Genomic DNA, 20,533 nt, shown 5'->3' with positions numbered 1-20,533 from the left:
CACTGTGGGGAAGCAGGTTAAGCCACGGTCACCAGGTTTGAGTCCTAGTTGCTCCACTTCCGATCCAGCTCCCTGCTAATGGCCTGGGAAAGCGGTAGAAGAAGCCCAAGTTTCTGGTTCCCTGCTACCCACATAGGAGGCATGGAAGAAGTTCCTGGCTCCTAGTTTTGGCCTGGCCCAGCCCTGGTTATTGCAGCCATTTGAGGAGTGAACCAGCAGAAAGATCTCTTTGTCTCTGTTTCTCTGTCACTCTGTCATTCAAATAAGTCTTTAAAAAGGGGGGGGGGGGGGCTAGCACTGTGGCATAGCAGGTAAAGCTACCACCTGCAGTGCCAGCATTCCATATTGTTTCCAATTCCAGTCCCAGCTGCTCCACTTCCAATCTAGCTCCCTGCTAGTGTGCCTGGGAAAGCAGCGGAAGATGGCCCATTTCCTTAGGTCCCTGCACCTACAGGAGAGATCCAGATGAAGCTCCACACTCCTGGCATCGGATTAGCCCAGCTCCAGCCATTACAGCCATCTGGGGAGCGAACCAGGGGGTGGAAGACTCTCTCTCTCTCTCTGCCTCTGTCTCTGCCTCTCAGTAACTCTGCTCAAATAAATAAATAAAAAGAAAAGAAAAAACGAAATACTATCACATGAGACACAGGACCATTTGCCTTCTTAACATCTTTTCATAACTCTGTATTTTCTTTTTAAGATTTTTATTATTTATTTGAGAGAGAGAGAGAGAGAGAGGGAAAGACAGAGAGAAAGGTCTTTTATCCACTGGTTCAGTCCCCAAATGGCTGCAACAGCCTGAGCTGAGCCGATCCAAAGCCAGGAGCCAGGAACTTCTTCCAGGTCTCCTACATATGTGAGGGGCCCAAACACTTGGGTCATCTTCTACTGCCTTCCCAGGCCATAGCAGAGAGCTGATCAGAAGAGGAGCAGCCAGAATACAAACCAGCACCCTTATGGGATGCCAGCACAGCAGGTGGAGGCTTAGCCCACTATGCCACAGCGCCAGCACCCACTTCTGTATTTTAAAAAATTTTTAAATGCTATATCTTATATATTTCTATAAATATATAGAAGACTATATATATAAATATATAGAGACTATGATTCCTATGAAGTTACAGAAATCAGAGGGGGATAAGCTACATAATCCTATTCTATTCAATAAATAACTGGATAGAGTGGGCACCTGGCCTAACAGTTAAGATGTCACTTGGGATGCCCATAGCCCATACTGGAATGCCCGGGTTTGAGTCAATGCTCCGCTACTTCTGATCCAGCTTCCTGCTAAGGTATACCCTGGGAGGCAGCACACAACAGCTCAAGTGCTTGGGTACCTGTGCTTCTCAAATGTTTTAAAATAAATATATAATTGATGGGGCCAATAGTGCAGTGTAGCAGGTTAAGCCACCACCTGCAGCACCGGCATCCCATATGGGCACTGGTTCAAGTCCTGTTTGCTCAACTTCCAGTCCAACTCCCTGCTAATGTGCCTGGGAAAGCAGTGAGGGATGGTACAAGCGCTTGGGCCCCTGCACCCATGTAAGAGATGCAGAAAAAGCTCTTGGCTCCTGGCTTCAGCTTGACCCAGCCCCAGCTGTTCTGGCCATTTGGAGAGTGAACCAGAGGATGGAAGTTTTCTCTTTCTCTCTCTCTAACCCTGCCTTTCAAATAAATAAAATAAAATCTTTAAAATAAATACATAATTGAATAAACGTATAACTAAAACATTAATAGTGGCTAGAGGGGGCCAGTGCTGTGGCGTAATGGGTAAAACCTGCCACCTGCAGTGCCTGCTGCTCCACTCCCAATCCTGCTCTCTGCTATGGCCTGGGAAAGCAGTAGAAGATGGCCCAAGTGCTTGGGCCCCTAAACTCTCACAGGAGACCTGGAAGAAGTTCCTGACTCCTGGCTTCAGATTGGATCAGCCCCAGCCATTGCAGCCTTTTGGGGAGAGAATCAGTAGATGGAAGCCTTCTCTTTGCTTCTGCCTCTCTAAAACTCTACCTTTCAAATAAAAAAAAAAATCTTTAAAAAATAAAATAAGTGTCAAGAGATGTGTGGTGAGAACTGCAATTTTTCCTTTTTTCATTTATACTTACATATATATTTTTACAATATACAAATTATTTTCACAATGAGAAAAAAATGCTATTTTATAAAAAAAAGATCGTTAACGTTGGTAAATTCTAATGTATGTGGATTGGCCAGGTAACTTAGGGAAGAGGCTTCAGCAGCGCCCATTTTGGAACTTCAATGTTGCCATGAAGTAAAATGAGGTGAAGGGAGAGGACTGGGGCCAGCGCTGTGGCACAGTGGGTTAAAGCCCTGGTCTGAAGAGCCGGCATCCCATATGGGCACAGGTTCAAGTCCTGGCTACTCCACTTCCAATTCAGCTCTCTGCTATGGCCTCGGATAGCAATAGAAGATGGCTCAGGTTCTTGGGCCCTTGCACCCCCGTGGGAGACCTGGAAGAGGCTCCTGGCTCCTGGCTTCAGATCAGCGCAGCTCTGGCCATTGTGGCCATATGGGGAGTGAACCAGCGGATGGAAGACTTCTCTCTCTGTCTCTACCTCTCTCTGTAATTCTCTTTCAAATAAATAAAATAAATATTTTTTAAAAAAAGCAACCTGAATAAAAATCAGAGTTGAATTTTAACTTATAACATAAATGGGCAGAAAAACGGAGGCTCTAAACTTGCCCATATCTATAACCATTCAACTTCTAGTCTGCTTTAAATGTTAGAAAAATATGCTTAACCTTCCTCTTTATGACACAGGTCAAAAACATGGATAAGGGTAGTTCACATACTTGAAATCAAGTGGAAATTCTTATGATGAAATACACTTAAGAACACAAGGCAGACAAACCTGGAAACATGAAGACGAGGAGCTGCAAGTCAAAATAGTAGGAGGACCAGGTTGTGGGCTGATGCTCAGATACAGATGCAATGATGGGGATGTTGTTCTTAGCATAAGAAGGATCCAGCAGTGAGTAGAAACGGCCCGTCCAGGGAGATATTTTTCCTGGCAGCATAAAGGCAATAAAATTACTTCACAGACAGTCCTGAAACAAACGAACAACTGATCCTGGTTAATGACAACATCCCAAATTAATGAGATTCTCAGAGACAGAAAAGGACTAGGCTTTTGCTTAAATGCCACCAATACTTAAGGAGTTTTACTCCTTCCCTTCTTTCCAACTTGACAGTGCTTTCATCAGCACAGTCAAGAGGATAAAGTCAGGCTGCACATAAATTCAGAGGACAGAGGTAGAAATGCCAAACGGAAGGCTTTAGGTGAAATCTGGTCGGACCAAGACCAACTCTAGAGAAGGCCAAGTCAACTGTCCTCCGGCCCTGCTCTGAGTTGGCCAATGCACAGAGACTTGAGCAAAATCAAATTAGCCTCTGAGAAGGAGAAGTGCGAAAAATGGATAAGTAAAAGTACAGCATGATTTAGTTCCCATCGGATTAGACGGGTGCCACTTTGTAGAGTATAATAAACAATATAAGGATTTCTACCACTCAATCAGTAGGAAATATAAAGAAGGGAAGATTACTAAGGTAAGGTACAGCCCTTTCACCAGCTATGACTAAGAGCTACTCTAACTAGACACTCTCTGCTGTGCTGGGCTGACAAGTGGATTAGATGTTAAAAAGTAGGACATCATGGGCTTGAAATAAACAGACAAACAGGAAAGAATCTTCTGTGGTCACAAAATACTTTCTTTCCAGAGTTATACAGTTGCACTGAATGTGAGCCTTCCCTACCTGTCAGCATGAGGAGAGCTCCCACAGTGAGAAGGACAAAGCCCACCAAGGAGATGACACTCCGGAAAAGAACTTCAAATTGCTGTGGGTTCAACTTGCTGCGCAGGTAATCCACAAAGGCATGTATCTGGCAGAGGCCAAAGACCCCAAAGGCTGCCATGTGCTCCGACGAGAGGACAGGCTGCAGGGGAAAGCAAATAGATGGTGATAATATTCAGGGAAAAATCAGTGAGTCCAGCCCAGAACTGCTTTATCCTGATCTAGTTCAGGCCAAAGGGTCAAATGAGTTCTGAGGCCCCCAAAGAAGGCAGGGCCAATTTAGGGAGGGGTTCATTCACCTGCCACATTTTCTAAAGGATATTTCAGGAGTGCCTAAGAACACACCATACATCATCATAATCATTTCCTTAATATAAACTGCAACTTCCCCTGAATTTCCAGTCATTCAAGGTCCAATACAAACACCATCTCTTCCTAATCTGCCAAACCCATCACTCTCCACTATGTTCCTCAGCACTTCAGATCTCTTCTAGCACTTCATCATGCTTTGCTTTAGATTAACAGTTCTCAAACTCTAGTGGCTATCACAGTCAGTGGGGATGTTAAGACAGCATGCAGAAAATTGATTTAGAACATCTCTTAATTCTTGAAGGCAAACTATTTCACCCCCATCTTTAACCTGTGTTACAAGATTCAGCTGGTTAGAAAAATCTTTATATTTGCAAATACAATGGCAAGTGGTTTGTTTCTTCTTCTAAATTCTTTTTTCAGACACACAAAGCAGGAAAAGGCCCAAAACAAATAAGAATGAGATTATATCACTAAACAAATCTGTGCTTAAGAATTTGGAAACTGAGGCTGGCGTTGTGGGCAAAGTCACTGCTTGCGACGCCCACATCCCATATGGGTGCCAGTTTGAGTCCCGGCTGGTCCACTTTAATCCTGCTCTCTGCTAATGGCCTGGGAAAAGCAGCGGAAGATGGCCCAAGTCCTTGAACCCTGCAACCCATGTGGGAGACCTGGAAGAAGGTTCTGGCTCCTGGCTCTGGCTTCAGCCTGGCCCAGCCCTGGCCATTGCGGCCATCTAGGGAGTGAACCAGTGGATGGAAGCACACACACTCTCTCTCGCTTTCTCTCTGTAACTCTGCCTTTCAAATAGTTAAAAATAAATCTTAAAAAAAAAAAATAAAAAGAATTTGGAAGTTGTATTTTAAACTGGTAAGATATTGGCCATAAACTCTTCACCAACCTATGTGTCTCCCCAAGCAGAAGCTCTCTGGATTCCTAAATGTCGACAGAGATTGGGCAAAAACTCTGGAAACTCACTTTAGATCAGTTTGGACTATTTGTCCATGATTTGGCATATTTTGTTCACAGACAAGAATATTTATTTAATGACATCAATATCTGAGTACCAACTAAGCTTATCATTGTATTTGGGCTTCACTTTTTTGAAGTTCTACCACAGTTATTAGTAGAGGTTTATTCTTTCTTTTGAACCTTGATGCAGATGCTTTTCCAAGAACATCTGTAAAAAACCTGTCTGCTGATCTATATGCCCATATAGCACACTTTGTGTTCTCCTGGAATCTTCACTGCTAATTCTATCTACCAGTGGCTTCCTTCAGCTAAGCTCTGCACTCCAAAGCTGAGACTGATGTCCTGCCAGTACAGAATCTACAGAAGTAATTTGAATGAAAACCGAATCTTGATAGCAGGAGACAGCTTCCTAATCTAGACGTGGAATCAGGGTTTTGGTTGGAAAGTACGGTGAAGGAGGCCTGCAGTGCCAGCATCCCCTGTGGGCACTGGTTCAAGTCCCAGCTGCTCCACTTTTGATCCAACCCCCTGCTAATGGCCCTGGGTAAGCAGCAGAAGATAGCCCAAGTCCCTGGGCCCCTGCACCCATGTGGGAAGATGCTCCCGGCTCTTGGCATTGGCCTGGCTTAGGCTTAGCCGCTAAGTTGCTGCCATTTGGGGAGTGAACCAGTGGATGGAAGACCTCTCTCCCTCTCTCGCTCTGTAACTCTACCCCCCCCCCCCAAAAGAGACTGTCTTAAGGACTGGAACCATAATTTTGCTTTTTTATATTTCCTAGTCATTAGCAAATTGCATGTACTAGGCAATCAATAAAGAAATATTTGCTAACCTCAGAATAATGGTTCTACTTTCATGAGAATTCTAATGGGAAATCACATATTATTCTGATTTAATAGCTGTTCGTATACCCTACAGAGTGATGAGGTTAAAAGGTATGTACTTTGCTTCCTGAAGGGCTTGCACAAAGTCCTCAATCTAAACATGGGGATCCACTGCTATTAAATTAGGTCACTGGAATTACAAAAGATGGGAAAACACAGTTTTGAACACTCACATCAACACAGCTCAAACAAAATATCCCTCCACCTCCCATAAACTTAAGCCAAAGTAAGAGTCACTGAGTTCAAACCTACTGGAACAAATATATTTTAACCTGGTCCTGGAAGCAGATTGTAATGATCAATACTTCTGTTGCATCAGTTAACACAAGCAGTCCAAGATCAGAGCTGTGAACATGTCTTACTCTTCTTAAAAGAACCCAAGATCAATCAATGTAGTTGGAAATGGCTTAGAAAAAATAGAAGCTAAAAACTGCACTCAGTCTAGGGCTCACCTGGAAACCCACAAAGGAGATCTGCATGGAAAGTATGGTACCCAGGCAGTAGACGGTACAGTAGGCCACGTAGATTCGATGGGAGAAACGGCCTGTGAGCATCAGCACCAGGACGTGGAGCGGGATCAAGTTGATCAGGAACACATAACCCCCCCATGAAGAGACCTACAGCAGGAGAGAAACAACAGTCCCTCTGAGCACTCCTCCTCAGACCACCAGCAGTGTACCTCAGAATGTCACCTGTGGCCTTTTTAAAGAGCATCTCATAATATTAACTATAAACTTTAACTTTACCAAGTAACTTAAAAAGTTTAAGTTTAAGTAACTTTTTAAGTAGGAAAAAAAAATTCAAACTTATTACTGTATCTCAGTCCTGCTTCCTTGTGGCTACTGATGTCATGATCACATAACAAAAGTACCCAAGTCTCGGGTAACCTAGATGCAATCTAGTATAAAGTCACACAAAGGATTTAGGGATACATAAGCACACAGAAGTAGTTAGGGGAAACACCTGAAGTATAAACATAAGATTGAAAGGAAAAAATACAATAAAGGGGCCAGCATTGTGGCTCAGCGGGTTAAGCTGCCACATGCAACACCAGCATCCCATATCATAGCTGTGGTTCAGACTGGGTCCCTACCACCCATATAGGAGAGTTGGATGAGTTACTGGCTCCTGGCTTTGACCAGGCCCAGCCTTGATCATCACGGTGATTTGAGGAGTGAACCAACAGATGGAAGATCTTTCTCTGTCTCTCTCTATGCCGCTATGCCTTCCAAATAAAATAAATATTTAAAAAGAAAAAGAAAAAATATATTAGATGGAGAAAAATTTTAGGGGAAAATATCAGAAAAGAAAGTTGAATGGGGCCGGTGTTGCGGTATGGCAGGTTAAGTTGCTACCTGTGATGCCCTGGCTGCTCTATTTCTGATCCAGCTTCCTGCTAATGCACCTGGGAAAGCAGTGGAAGATGGCCCAAGTACTTGGCACACACATGGGAGACCTGCATACAGTTCCAGGCTCCTGCAGCCATTTAAGGAATGAACCAAGTGGATGGAAGATCTGTTTCTCCCCCTTTCTCTGTAACTCTGACTTTCATATAAATAAAATAAAGCTTTAAAAATAGGGAAAAAAAGTTAGTAAATTAGGGCCAGCATGGTGGTATAGCACATTAAGCTGTCACCTGCAATCCCAGCATCCCATATGAGTTTGATCCCCATAGCTCCACCTCCAATCCAGCTTCCCACCAATGCGCCTGGGGAGGCAGCAGAAGATGGCCCAAGTACTTGGATCCTTACCACACACATAGGAGACCCACACGGAGTTCCAGCTCCTGGCTTTGGTGTGGATCAGCCCTGGCCATGTGTGGCCTACTGGGGAATAAAACAGTGGATGGAAGATTTTTCTTTCCATCACATTCTGTATCTTCCTCTCTCTCTGTAATTCTGCCTTTCATATAAATAAATAAAATATTTTTAAAAGCAAGAAAGTTGGTCAACTAATTAATATCCAGAGGAAATAAGAGTATTCAGGGAATTTTAAAATTTAAAAATATAGAAAAGTTACCATATAGAAATAAGCAAGGGCACACTTGGCTGCCCAATAGATAGAACCAGTCTTTACTGCCTTGATCCACATGTAGTAGGTAAGCAGCATACAAAAAATGGCAATCCCTGCAGAAAAAACACACCAAAAATTAATGAAGAGGTCATCATGCTAGCACAGTGGCTATAAATATGGCTCTGAAATGGACAGCCTGGATTCATACCTCAGGTTCACTATCAGGTAACAGTGTAATTGGAGACAAATCATTTTACCTCCCTTTCCCCAGGGTCCCATAAAAAGGAGTCTGTAATAGTATGTACTTCATTACACTGTTGTGAAGACAAATACAATTAATGCATGTAAAGCACTTAAAACAGTACCTAGCATATAGTGAGCACTCAGTAAATGTTGGTTATTGTTATTTTTGCTCTTTGCAGGCACTAAATCCCCTGTTAACCTGGTCCTAAAGATATCCCACACCACCATGCACCACCCCGCCTCCACACCTTAACCCAAGTTGGTCCTTATACTGACTGTCCCTCTCATAAAAGAAGTCCAATTTCAGGGCCCAGTTAACCTGAACCACTTCCAAAAAGCCTCCCTTGATCCCCAAATCTGAATTAATCTCTCCTTGCACTACATTCCTGAAGTATTCTCTTCATATTTCTATCATTACACCTAGTACTTGCTACTTTTCGTTGAAGTTATTTTTATAGGTCCACTTTTATCTTCCTTAGTAATTATAAGCCAACAGTCTTATTCATTACCTATCTTTATAATACATAATACTATGTTCTCTCAGTAACATTCAATATATGTTGAATTTGAAAATAAGTTAATAAAAGTCATTATGGTTTTAAGGATACTTATTCCCCTTACCTAGAAAAATAAAGCAAGTGATTATAATGTTAGAACAATTAACTCTGAGTCCGGAGATAAATAAAAAGCCTCTAAGAAAATACCCATGGAGCCAGCGTTGTGGTGTAGCAGGTAAAGTCGCCGCCTGCAGTGCCAGCATCCCATATGGGTGCCGGTTCGAGTCCCAGCTACTCCACTTCTGAAGCAGCTCTCTGCTATGGCCTGGGAAAGCACTGGAAGATGACTCAAGTTCTTGGGTCCCTGTACCCACTTGGGAGACCCAGAAGAAGCTCCTGGCTCTTGACTTCGGATAGCCCTAGCTCTAGCTATTGCAGCCAACTGGGGAATGAACCAGTGGATGGCAGACCTCCCTCTCTCTCTCCCTCTCCCTCTCCCTCTCTGCCTCTCCTCTTTCTGTGTAACTGTGACTTTCAAATAGATTTTAAAAAAGAAAAAAAAGAAAAAAGAAATGCATCCAGCTGTCATTCCAGAAGGGATGAACTTGTCTGGGATCCCTTCCTGCCCATTTCTAATCTTCTCACCCAAATGCCATTTTTATTAATGCTGAGCAGCAGACCTGCATTCTACTTAACCTTATGAAGCTCTGTTGGACAATGAGCTGAACAAATCTCCTTCAGCATGTTAAAGTCTCACCTTCATTATCATAGGAGCCAGCCACAGATCGGGAGATATATCCAGGGACAACAGCTATCATGGCAGCAGCAAGCAGCCCAGCCCCTGCATCCTGCAAGAAAAGAAGGGTAATAAGACCTTCACACCACTCTACTCGGGATACAGAACTAGTCCATTCTGTTTATAATGGGTCCAGAAAACAGCCCAATAATTTTCAAGGTAGATGTGGGATGCTAGAAATGCTCACAGCACAAGCAAGCTACAAATTTCACAACCAATTCCCCATGACGGGAATTGGTTCACCAAGTCTGAAACGGAGTACACAGATGCTGAAGACAGATACACCATGAGAACTGTCAACCACCGATGCTGCCCCAGAACAGATTGACTTTCAGTACCTCCAGGCTTATCAGTCCTTACCCCTAACAGTATTTGTACATCACAGAAACATCAGTCATGCTTCTAAATGCCAAGTGAGGATAACCAAAAGAAGAATATTATTTGAGCTACAAAGTCAACAGAGTAGGTGATAATCTACCTAAAAGGAAGAAGCCAGGAGCTTAGATCATTATATTGGAATATCATCAGGGAACTTTTGAGCTCAGAAAAAAGGGCTGGCCTTGTAGCATCCCAAGTTAAGCCGCCACCTGAGATTCGAGCATCCCATATGGGTGCCAGTTCATGTCCCAGCTGCTCTACTTCTGATCCAGCTCCCTGTTAATGGCCTGGGAAAAGCAGAAGATGGCCCAACTGTTTGGGCCACTGCCACCCATATGAGACCCAGATTGAAGCTCCTGGATCCTGGCTTCGGCCTGGCCCAGCACTAGTCATTGGAGCCATCAGGGGAGTGAACCAACAGATGGAAGATCTCGCCTCTCTCTCTCATCTGGGGAGTGAACCAGCAGGTGGAAGATCTGGATCTCTCTATCTCTCCTTCTAATTCTAACTTTCAGAATAAGTAAATCTTAAAAAAAAAAAACGGGAGGTGGGGAGAAAAATATGTAACTCACACTCCAACACAACAAGAAATTGTCTGGGACAAGGGCAGCAAGGAGAAGGATGAACAGTTTTCCAAATTAAACTCAGATTTCCCAAGCCCTCCAACTAGTTTATCACCTCTCCGGTATCTCCCTGGCACCACAGCCAAAAACTAAGAATAGCATCCAGGGAGCAAGGGTCAGCAGTGCTGAAATCTGGAAAAAGACAGTCAGCATTATTGAACCTACTATAGAAGTCAAATGTTTTAAGAACTTTAAAACAAATGTTGGAAAAAAGTCAGCAATTAATTGCCAAGTGCTTATCTCTGGCAGATGAACTAACCACTTTGGAAAACTTCATGAAGTTATTTTTCCCTTCTTCCCTACACTTTGAGGACTGACATTTTGTTTATTTTTTTTCCCTTTATGTAGCAATTTACATTTGACTCTCAAACACTCTTTCATGAGGATACGCAGTTAATAATGACAAGAATCCATAAATCCTAGGGAGGGCTTGGAATGAACCCAAGTCATTCAGTCCAATAAAAGCTGTCATTAGCCTTGGTCTCCAGGCCCTTCGAAGGCTCGCAGTCCCACAACCCTCTAGCATCAACTGGAGAGGCTCAACAACATTCATTCCCAAGCTCCAGGCACCCAAAGCCTTCACCTTGAGCTCTTTGGTAAGGTGGTACGTGACGATGGTAGTGAAGGAGGAGAAGAGAGGGGCCAGGAACACACAGACATTCCGAATGTCAATGGTGATGTGGAAAAAGTGCAGCACATGGTAGATTGCAGCAGAGGTAATCATTAAGCCTGTAACAGGAAGAAACTGCATTAGGTTGTTCTAATAAGACAAAAACCTTAAGAGGAAAAGGGAAAATCAGAGTATCAATAAAGAAACCACCAGAAACACTACTATGGCAACTGTAGGATGCCTATGAATTTGTCTCCTAAATATTCAATCACAAGTCCAGATTGTAAACTCACCCATCTCTACTCTCCCACACTTATTCTATCTTTATAAGCTACACTTTTGAAACTCTGTAATCAGAATGAAATTACAAGTGTCACAAGAAGAATCGAATAAAAGTGAAAGATGTCGTACTATAGCATACAGATATAGTAGTACCCCCTTACCCACAAGGGATATGTTCCAATACTCTGCTGCAGTTGAATACGCTTTATTCCCATTAAAACCAGTGTGGAGACTTAACTCCACAATGGAGCACTGCTGGGAGGTAGGGCCTCACGGGAGGTGTCTAGGTCACAGTCTCTGCACATGCATGAAGACATCGATGGTTTTCTCACAGAAATGGGTTAGCTGTGGTGGAAATTCAGCCCTCTTTTTCCACTCTGCATGTGCCCACTTGCCCTGCTTTCTGTCCTAACTTAACAAAGCACAGGGCCCTCATCAGAAGCCAAGCAGATGCTAGTGCCCAATCTTTTTTTTTTTTTTTTAAGATTTATTTATTTATTTGAAAGTCAGAGTTACACAGAGAGAGAAGGAGAGGCAGAGTGAGAGAGAGGTCTTCCATCTGCTAGTTCACTCCCCAATTGGCTGCAACGGCTAGAGTTGTGCCGATCCGAAGCCAGGAGCCAGAAACGTCTTCTGGGTCTCCCACACGAGTGCAGGGGTCCAAGGACTTGGGCCATCTTCTACTGCTTTCCCAGGTCATAGCAGGGAGCTAGATCGGAAGTGGAGTAGTCGGGACTCGAACCGGTGCCCATATGGGATGGCAGCACTGCAGGCAGCAGCTTTACCCACTATGTCACAGCACAGGCCCTTAAACCTCTTTTTTAAAAATTGCCCAGTCTTGGGGGCGCTTGCATGGGTGCTGCAGCAGGTTAAGCCACTGCTTGCGAAGCCAGCATCCTATATCAGAGCACCAGTTCAAGTCCCGGCTGCTCCACTTGCAATCCAGCTCCTTGCTAATGTGCCTGGGAAGACAGCAGAAGAAGGCTCAAGAACTAGGGCATTTGCCACCCAAGTGGGAAACATGATTGGAGTTCCAAGCTAATGGCTTTGGCCTGGACCAGCCCCTAGCTGTTGCAGCCACTTGGAAAGTGAACCAGTGGATAGAAGATATCTTTTTCTCTCGCTCTCTCTTGCTCCTTCTTTCTCTCTGTAACTCTGCCTTTCAAATAAAGTAAATCTTTTAAAAAATGTGTCAAAAAACAAAATAATGACCCAGTCTTGAGAATCTACTACAATAGAAAATGGACTAAAACAGGCCCCCAGTGAATCCTTGAACATATGCCATAGTATTGAACCCTATAACCAAACATAACCGGAGGCAGCAGCTCAATGACTAACAGACAGGTGGTATAAACAGTGTGGATATGTCGGACAAAGGGCAGATTCACATCCCAAGCAAGACTGCAGGAGTTTTCATCATGCTACAGCACACTATTTATTCCTGGAATTTTTCATTTAGCATTTTTAGATCATGGATAACTGTACATAACTGAAACCAATGAATGCAAAACCGTGCAGAAAGGGCTATTGCTTTTGAGCTGCTCTTTGGCTTTTTGTTTTTTTAAATCCTAACCCCTCACCTGGGTATATTGTTCCTCCTATGATTCGTCCCAAAGGGTACCAGGCCCGGTCATCAAACCAGTTATGGAATTTATAAAACCCCTCCTCGGCCAGGAACCGGGTAGTCCGATAATTAAAGTACCTATAGTAAAAAAAAAAAAAAAAAAAAGGATGTTTCCTCCTCTTCATACTCAAACATTTATACTAATTTGCTCTGAATTTTGCTCCTCAGGCTACACCATTGAGGAATTTATCCCTATTCAAAGGAAAGTGAGTTTGATACCAAAAGTTGTGCCATGAAAATCACTTTACTTAAATTTCCTTATTTCTAGCTCCACACTTGCTTGAACTAAAATATTTCTTCCACCCTAAGAAAATGAGACCGCAGAATAACTTTACCACATAGAGTTCAAACACGATATTTTAGCAGGCTGGCATGTGAAGCCCTTGTGACCAGTCAGGGAATTCAAGCACCCAGAAAACAAGATGTGGGCACCAACACATGTTGGTTCTTTCTGAGTGACAGGAACATGCCAAAAATAACTTCTATACCACACACAAGGACACAATGATAACTTCAAGTGATGAGCATCTTTGAAAGATGTTGGTATAACACCATATGCAGGAAGCAAAAAAATTAACCCATGCCAAGAACACAAACTTCTTAATCAGAGTTTAAACTTGTAACAAGATCTACTCATGTTATTTAAAATAATTCCGAACGCTCTTGACATAGTACCATAAAAATAGAGATTACATTAAAAAATCTTAAATAAAATGCTTAAAGTTTTAAAAGTAAAGACAAAGTTCTTTAGGACCACGCTATATAATATTTCTCTTAAGTTATACTTGTAAAAAGAAGTAAGAAGGATGGGCTTTGTGGCACAGTGGGCTGGGGTGAGCTGTGTGGCACAGCGGGTTAAGCTACTGCTTGGGATGATTACATTCCACATCAGAGTATCAATTCAAGTGCCACTGTTCCACTATTGTTTTAGATTTATTTCTGTATTTGAAAGACAGAGTTACAAAGAGGGAGAGAGAAAAGGAGCGAGACATTCCATCTGATGGTTCACTCCACAAATGACCATAAGGGCCAGGGCTAGGCCAGACCAAAGCTAGAAGCCAAGAGTTTCTTCCAAGTCTCCCATGTGAGTGGCTGGGACCCAAGCACTTAGGCCATCTTCTGTTGCTTTCCCAGGAGCATCAGCAGGGAGCTGCATTGGAAGTGGAGCAGCCAGGACTCAAACCAGCATCCATATGGGATGCCAGTATTCTAAGAGGTAGTTTAACCTGCTATGCCACAATACCCGTCTCTCCATTGCTCCACTTCTGATTCAACTCTCTGGGAAGGAGCAGAGGATGGCTCATGTGCTTGGGTCCCTGTCACCCACATGGAAGACCAGGATGGAATTCCTGGCTCCTGGATTCAGTCTGGTCAAGCCCTGGCTGTTGTGGCCATTAGGGAAATGAACCAGAGAATAGATCACTTTCTTTCTTTCTCTCACTAGCTCTCTCCTTCTGTCACTCTTTCAAATAAATAAATAAATAAAACTTTAAAAATAAAAAGAAGGGGTTGGCATTGTGGCACACCACCATTTATGAAACTGGCATTCCATGGCTTTTGATTCTGACATGGAATGCCAGTTCGAGTGCTAGCTCCTCTGCTTCCCATCCAGCTCCTGCTAATGTACCTGGGAAGGCAGTGGAGGATGGACCTGCCACGTATGTGGGAGACCCACATGGACTCCCAGGCTCCTGGCTGTGGCCTGGCCATTATGGCCATGTCAGGAGTGAAGCAGCTGATGGAAAACTTCTCTGTCTCTGTCAGTATGCCTTTCAAATAAATACACTGGTGAATATTTTTTAAAAAGAAATTTTAAAAGAAATATGAAAAAAAAGAAAGGCAAGCAAAAATAAGTAAATAAATAATAGGGCCTCAAACTAACTTAGTTTAATTACTACAGATAATCATGACTATCCATTCTCCTGTCATTGTCCCTGGTCATTCAGGTTTTAATAGCTGAAGTATAGGGGGACCAGCGCTGTGGCGCAGCAGGTTAAAGCCCTCGCCTGAAGTGCTGGCATCCGTCATGGGCACAGGTTCTAGTCTCGGCTGCTCCTCTTCTGATCCAGCTCTCTGCTATGAAAGCAGCAGAAGATGGCCCAAGTGCCTGGGCTCCCGCACCCACGTGGGAGACCTGGAAGAAGCTCTTAGCTCCTGGCTTCGGCTCGGCACAGCTCTGGCTGTTGTGGCCATCTGGGGAGTGAACCAGCAGATGGAAGACCCCTCTCTGTGTCTCTACCTCTCTCTGTAACTCTTTCAAATAAATAAAATAAATCATTAAAAAAAAAAAAACAGCTGAAGTATAAGCAGCAGATAGCAGAAATCTCTGTCCTTCTGTTTGTCACTGATGACTGTTATTTTTATAACTGTCAAGAGAGACAGAAGGGAAGAGAACAGTCAACATGTGACAGAACTTAAGTGACAGGGTTAAGTGTGTCCTTAATCCACTAGCAGGCAGCAGAAGAAGCATAAGTTAATGGAAATATGTCTGGACTAGGGTCACTCTGTGGGCCTCAGTTTCCTTCTCTACAAAACATGTTTCAAATCCCATACTTTCATGGTCCCTTCCAGCTCTGACTACAGAACAGATACTTGTTTCCCCTGACAGTCTCACCTCAATATTTGCTCTTCCAAGGGCCCACGTGCCAGCATCCCATGTGGGTGTCAATTCAAGTCCCAGCCACTCCACTTCTAATCCAGCTCCCTGTTAAAGTGCCACCAGGAAGGCAGTAGAGGATGGCCCAAGTACTCGCGCTCTTGCACCCACATGGGAGGCCCCGATGAAGTTCCTTGCTCCTGGCTTTGGCCTGGCCCAGTTTCAGCCATTGCAAATGAGTGTAGGCATTAAACTTTAGAATCAATGTTCCACAAGTTGAACAGGAATTCAAAAATTTATTATTCTGGCTCTACAAATTTTTATGAGTCTTTACTTGAAGGAAAGTAACTCGGTGACTCCAGTCTCTAGAATCAAATGAAACTCTATTCAAATCTTAGCTCCTGCACTTACTAACATGTGTAACTCTGGACAGCTGCCTCTCTCAGCACAAGTCTCCTCATTTGTGAAAACTAGATAATAATACCTCCATCTCACGGGTTATTGTGATTTGGAGAAATCCATGAAACAGTGTTTCCAACAAAATGAATAATTAGTAATATGTTAGTTACTGCTATCACTAAGGGCTTTCGCCTATTCATCTATCTAAAAAAATCCCTAATCAAACATGGCTTTAAATTTTCTTCAATACCTTAGAATTTAACCAAAAAACCAATTTCTATCAAATAAATTGCTAAACAGTTCGTGATTTGTAATTCTCTTTTGAGCCTTAAGTTCACACCTGGCCCCTTTTCCTAAATTTGCTATTGAGCAAACTAAGAAGCCAGACTTCCCTTCGCATAGCTGGCTGGCGCCGCAGCTCACTAGGCTAATCCTCCGCCTGCGGCGCCAGTACCCTGGATTCTAGTCCCGGTTGCTCCTCTTCCAGTCCAGCTCTCTGCTGTGGCCCAGGAAGGCAGTGGAGGATGACCCAAGTGCTTGGGCCCTGTACCCGCATGGGAGACCAGGAGGAAGCACCTGGCTCCTGGCTTCAGATTGGCGCAGCGCGCTGGCCGCAGTGGCCATTTGCGGGGGTGAACCAATGGAACAAAGACCTTTCTCTCTGTCTCTCTCACTGTCTAACTCTGCCTGTCAAAAAAATGAATAAAAATAAAAGATAGTTCAGCACAGCCAGGTCTTGAGTGATACACAGGCACACCAGCTATACTGCCCACATTTTTTGAACTTAACACTCACTGGTCAGTTTCAATAGAATGGTGCAAAAGGATAATTGTCTCCTTTGGAAAACTTAAATATCTTTTCCCTGTAAACATACTGAAAGCATATTCTCATCATTGAGAACTGACTGGAACTTAAATCTGAAATCTGTATACCAGAATTCCTCCAAAAGCAAATTACACCAGATCAAGCAGAGTACTCACGGATCAAATTCATGGATAACACTTTCAAATCTCAGGACAGCAAAGAGACGAGTGGAGAAAGCTGCAAAAACCAGAGAATTAATATTTTCATGGGAATGTGCCATGAAAGATCAATTGTAGATAGACAGTATTACTGAGAAAATAGCATTATTCAGCACAGAGGTCATAGCAAATATAAAAGAATACTTGAATAAAGTCTTTACCTCTCTCCACGTACAATAAACAAAGAAGTTTGTCTTCCTCTGACAATGGCATCTATATTTTCCACTAAGGTGGGAGCCACTTAACTACTTACTATACAAACCCTCTTAACAATTACATTCACCTATCAACACCAAATTCAACATACGTGGTCATCTTTTATAAATGTTGACTCCTTCCTCACACACAATTAACTTTAACCTTGGAGCAAACCAAAAGATATGGCATGCTAGACAACACTTTTGACTAATGAAGAGCTGGAAAAATCTAAAAAACAGAGAAAGTAGTCAAGGATCTTTCAAAAATACTAATGCCGAGGTTCAAGCCTGTGCTCAGTTCTGACTCTAGTTTATTACTAATGCACACCCTGGGAGGCAGCAAGTGATGATGGCTCAAATACCTGGATCCCAGGGCTGCCATTGTGGCACACTGGGTTAAGCTGCCACTTGCAACAGCATCCCATATGAGCACTGGTTCAAGTACTAGCTGCTCCACTTGCGATCCAGCTCCCTCCTAATGCACCTGGGAAGGCAGTGGAAGGCCCACCTGCACAGGAGACCTGGATGGAATTCCGTGTTCTTGCCTTTGGCCTGGCCATTTGGGAAGTGAACCAGCAGATGGAAGATCTCCCTCTCCCTCTCTTTGCAATTCTGTCTTTTCAATAAATAAATCCTTAAAAAAATTCTCTGTTGAAAAATAATAGGTGCCAATGCTGTGGAGTAGTGGGGATTGCTGCCACCTGCAGGGCCACATCCCTCATGGGTGCTGGTTTGAGTCCTGGCTGCTCCACTTCCAAGCCAGCTCTCTGCTATGGCCTTGGAAAGCAGTAGAAATGGCTTCAAGTGCTTGGGCCCCTGCTTCCACATGGGAGACCCAGAAGAAGCGCCTGGCTCTATGGCCATCTGGGGAGTGAACCAGTGGATGGAAGACCTTTCTCTCTCTCTACCTCTGCCTCTCTGTAACTCTGCCTTTCAAATAAATAAATGAATAAAATAAAAAATAATAATTTAGAGTCTCCGTCACCCACATAGGAGACCTGGACTGAGTTCTCAGTTCTGGTTTCGGCCTGGCCTACCCCTGGCTATTTCAGGCACCTGGGGAATGAACCAGTGCATGGGTTATCTCTGTGTGTTTCTCTCTTGTTCTATCTTTATTTCAAATAAGATAAAAATAATTTTAAAAAACAAGGTATATTAAGATTTTCTCCATTATATCCCTAAAGAAAGAAAGGACCACGTGCACACTCACATAACACAGCAGCCATTGACAGAATGAGAAGCTTCAGAAGTGTGTCCTGCTTCTCATAGGACAACCGCAAAAATCCAAGCTTAGTCATCTTGACATCAATGGTGGCCACAGACGACACTCAAACAGCTAAAATGGAAAAGTCAAGACCACAGTATATTGATCACCTTCAATTCACTTAATTAACATTCATGGTTTATGATGAAAGAAAACCATACAGATGAGCTACTAAAACACCAGAGAGGGTCAGAACTAATACTAAGACCCAAGTGATGCCTCAAGTATGACCTCCTTGCAAGGAAGTAGACACAAGCCAGATCTATGCGTCAAGACTAAAATAAAGTGATCAGAGTAAAGCACCCATAATTAAATTATTCACTGCCTCCCAGCTAACAAGTACCTCAGCACAACTGGCAAGCATACTGTACAAAAAGAGTAAAGCAGAAACAGAAACACAAAAAAGAGAGTGGAGGGGAAAGATGTAAAAATTAAAAAGAAAAGCTGGAAATGAAGGTAAAAAAATAATGAAATGGAGAGAGCCTTCTGGAAAAGGCAGGACGATATGAAAAAAAGCAAGGAATGAGCGTTGAGTACAGAAGTGAAAGTAGAAAGGGGAAAAATAGAAGTCACGACTGAATCAGCGCAATTTTCAGCCCTAAATTGAAGCTTCAATTAACTGGCTCCAAGAGTTTCTGTTCCAATCCCAGTGGGGCTGTAGGGTAGAGAAAGCAGCATGCCTGATCACTAACAAGGTACAATCATACACTCAAGAAAGGGAGGGGGCAATACGCACAATCACTGTACTTTCAACTCCCAACATCACACTGTATCTACCGCTCAGGTCTACACTCCCTTCAGGTGATGCTTCAAAGCATCCCTGTAACTAAGTCAGAGTCCATGACACAAAGATAGTTCCTGGCACCAGATCTGGAGGGAAAAGAAAATAAACTTTTCTTACTGAAGCAGAAAAAGGTCAGAGAGGAAAAAAAATTATAACTTAAAACCAAACATTGGGCTGGCGCTGTGGCGTAGCAGGCAAAGCCACCACCTGCAGTGCCAGCATCCCATACGAGTGCCAGTTCAAGTCCTGGCTGCTCCACTCCTGATCCAGCTCTCTTCTGTGGCCTGGGAAAGCAGTGGCTCAAGTGCTTGGGCCCCTGTATCCACGTGGGAGACCTGTAAGAAGCTCCTGGCTTCAGATCGGTGCAGCTCCAGCCATTGCAGCCAATTGAGGAGTGAACCAGCGGATGGAAGGCCTCTCTCTCTGCCTCTGCCTCTGCCTCTCTGAAACTCTGCCTTTCAAATAAATAAACAAATACTTAAAAAATATTGAGGCAGGTAGTCTGCAAGATAGGTCAGAATAGTAATCATGTGATGGACAAAAATTATTTTTATAGCATGTTTACTGGAGAAGTTAGCTACTTCTGTATAAGACAGTACCACCTTCTTAAACTGTAAGTCCATCAAGGCCCAGTGATAAACTAATAACAAAGAATACATAACACAGTTCTAGACTATGATGGAAATACAGGAACTGTATTCTCCCTGATCTTTTCCCCACTGCTACTGGAGAAGAGGAAAAAATAACGCTGGACTCGGTCAAGGGCATGAAGAACCACATATTCCTGTGCCCTGCAGTGAGAAGTTAAGCATCTTTTCCATAATTAACCATCCCTGAAGAGCAATTTTAGATAGGTGCGTGTTTAATTAAAATCCCAAAGGAAAATCTTGAAATCAAAAATGCAGATCTAACTACAGGAAGTCAACAACCCGTCCCTACCTCTCGGACTTGGGACTGTTTTCTGAAATGCCTGGAATAGAAGCAAATTTAACGCCGCTAAACTGATACAGACCACATACCTGGAAGGTAAGAGTTAAGTGTAGGCCTTCTACCTTTAAGCTGAGTGAGGAAGCTGGTCATTTAAGGCAGGACCGTAAGCCAGTTTCCAGCGTGTGCTCTCTGGTCAATTGCACACTCCACCAAGGCAAATAAGGGCAAAGGCACTCGGAGACTGTTGGGATCCACTCTTCCTCTGCTGGGCCCTGCAGGTTGTGACACCTGTCTGTCTAACT

At 43.4% G+C, this 20,533-nt stretch overlaps 1 protein-coding gene across 3 annotated transcripts in view; it reads right to left on the bottom strand.

The window, feature by feature from the left end:
- STT3A (STT3 oligosaccharyltransferase complex catalytic subunit A) overlaps positions 1 to 20,533 on the bottom strand; it is a 31,689-nt gene that overhangs the window by 10,599 nt on the left and 557 nt on the right. Inside the window, exons 2-11 of one of the 3 annotated variants that reach the window (XM_008259704.4) lie at positions 20,321 to 20,503; positions 18,464 to 18,589; positions 17,015 to 17,075; positions 12,996 to 13,117; positions 11,107 to 11,252; positions 9,484 to 9,574; positions 7,993 to 8,099; positions 6,426 to 6,590; positions 3,773 to 3,953; positions 2,871 to 3,026 (exon numbers count right to left, since the gene is read on the bottom strand). In XM_008259704.4, coding sequence (XP_008257926.1) covers positions 2,871 to 3,026; positions 3,773 to 3,953; positions 6,426 to 6,590; positions 7,993 to 8,099; positions 9,484 to 9,574; positions 11,107 to 11,252; positions 12,996 to 13,117; positions 17,015 to 17,075; positions 18,464 to 18,551 — 1,117 coding nt within the window. In that variant the 5' untranslated portion in view covers positions 18,552 to 18,589; positions 20,321 to 20,503. The remainder of the gene's footprint in view (positions 1 to 2,870; positions 3,027 to 3,772; positions 3,954 to 6,425; positions 6,591 to 7,992; positions 8,100 to 9,483; positions 9,575 to 11,106; positions 11,253 to 12,995; positions 13,118 to 17,014; positions 17,076 to 18,463; positions 18,590 to 20,320; positions 20,504 to 20,533) is intronic. The other 2 variants (XM_051848207.2, XM_002708666.5) reach the window with 2 other exon arrangements.

This window comes from Oryctolagus cuniculus, chromosome 1 (genome assembly GCF_964237555.1).
Source record: "Oryctolagus cuniculus chromosome 1, mOryCun1.1, whole genome shotgun sequence".
Classification (NCBI taxonomy): Eukaryota; Metazoa; Chordata; class Mammalia; order Lagomorpha; family Leporidae; genus Oryctolagus; species Oryctolagus cuniculus.
This window is presented reverse-complemented; position numbering and strand designations above follow the sequence as displayed.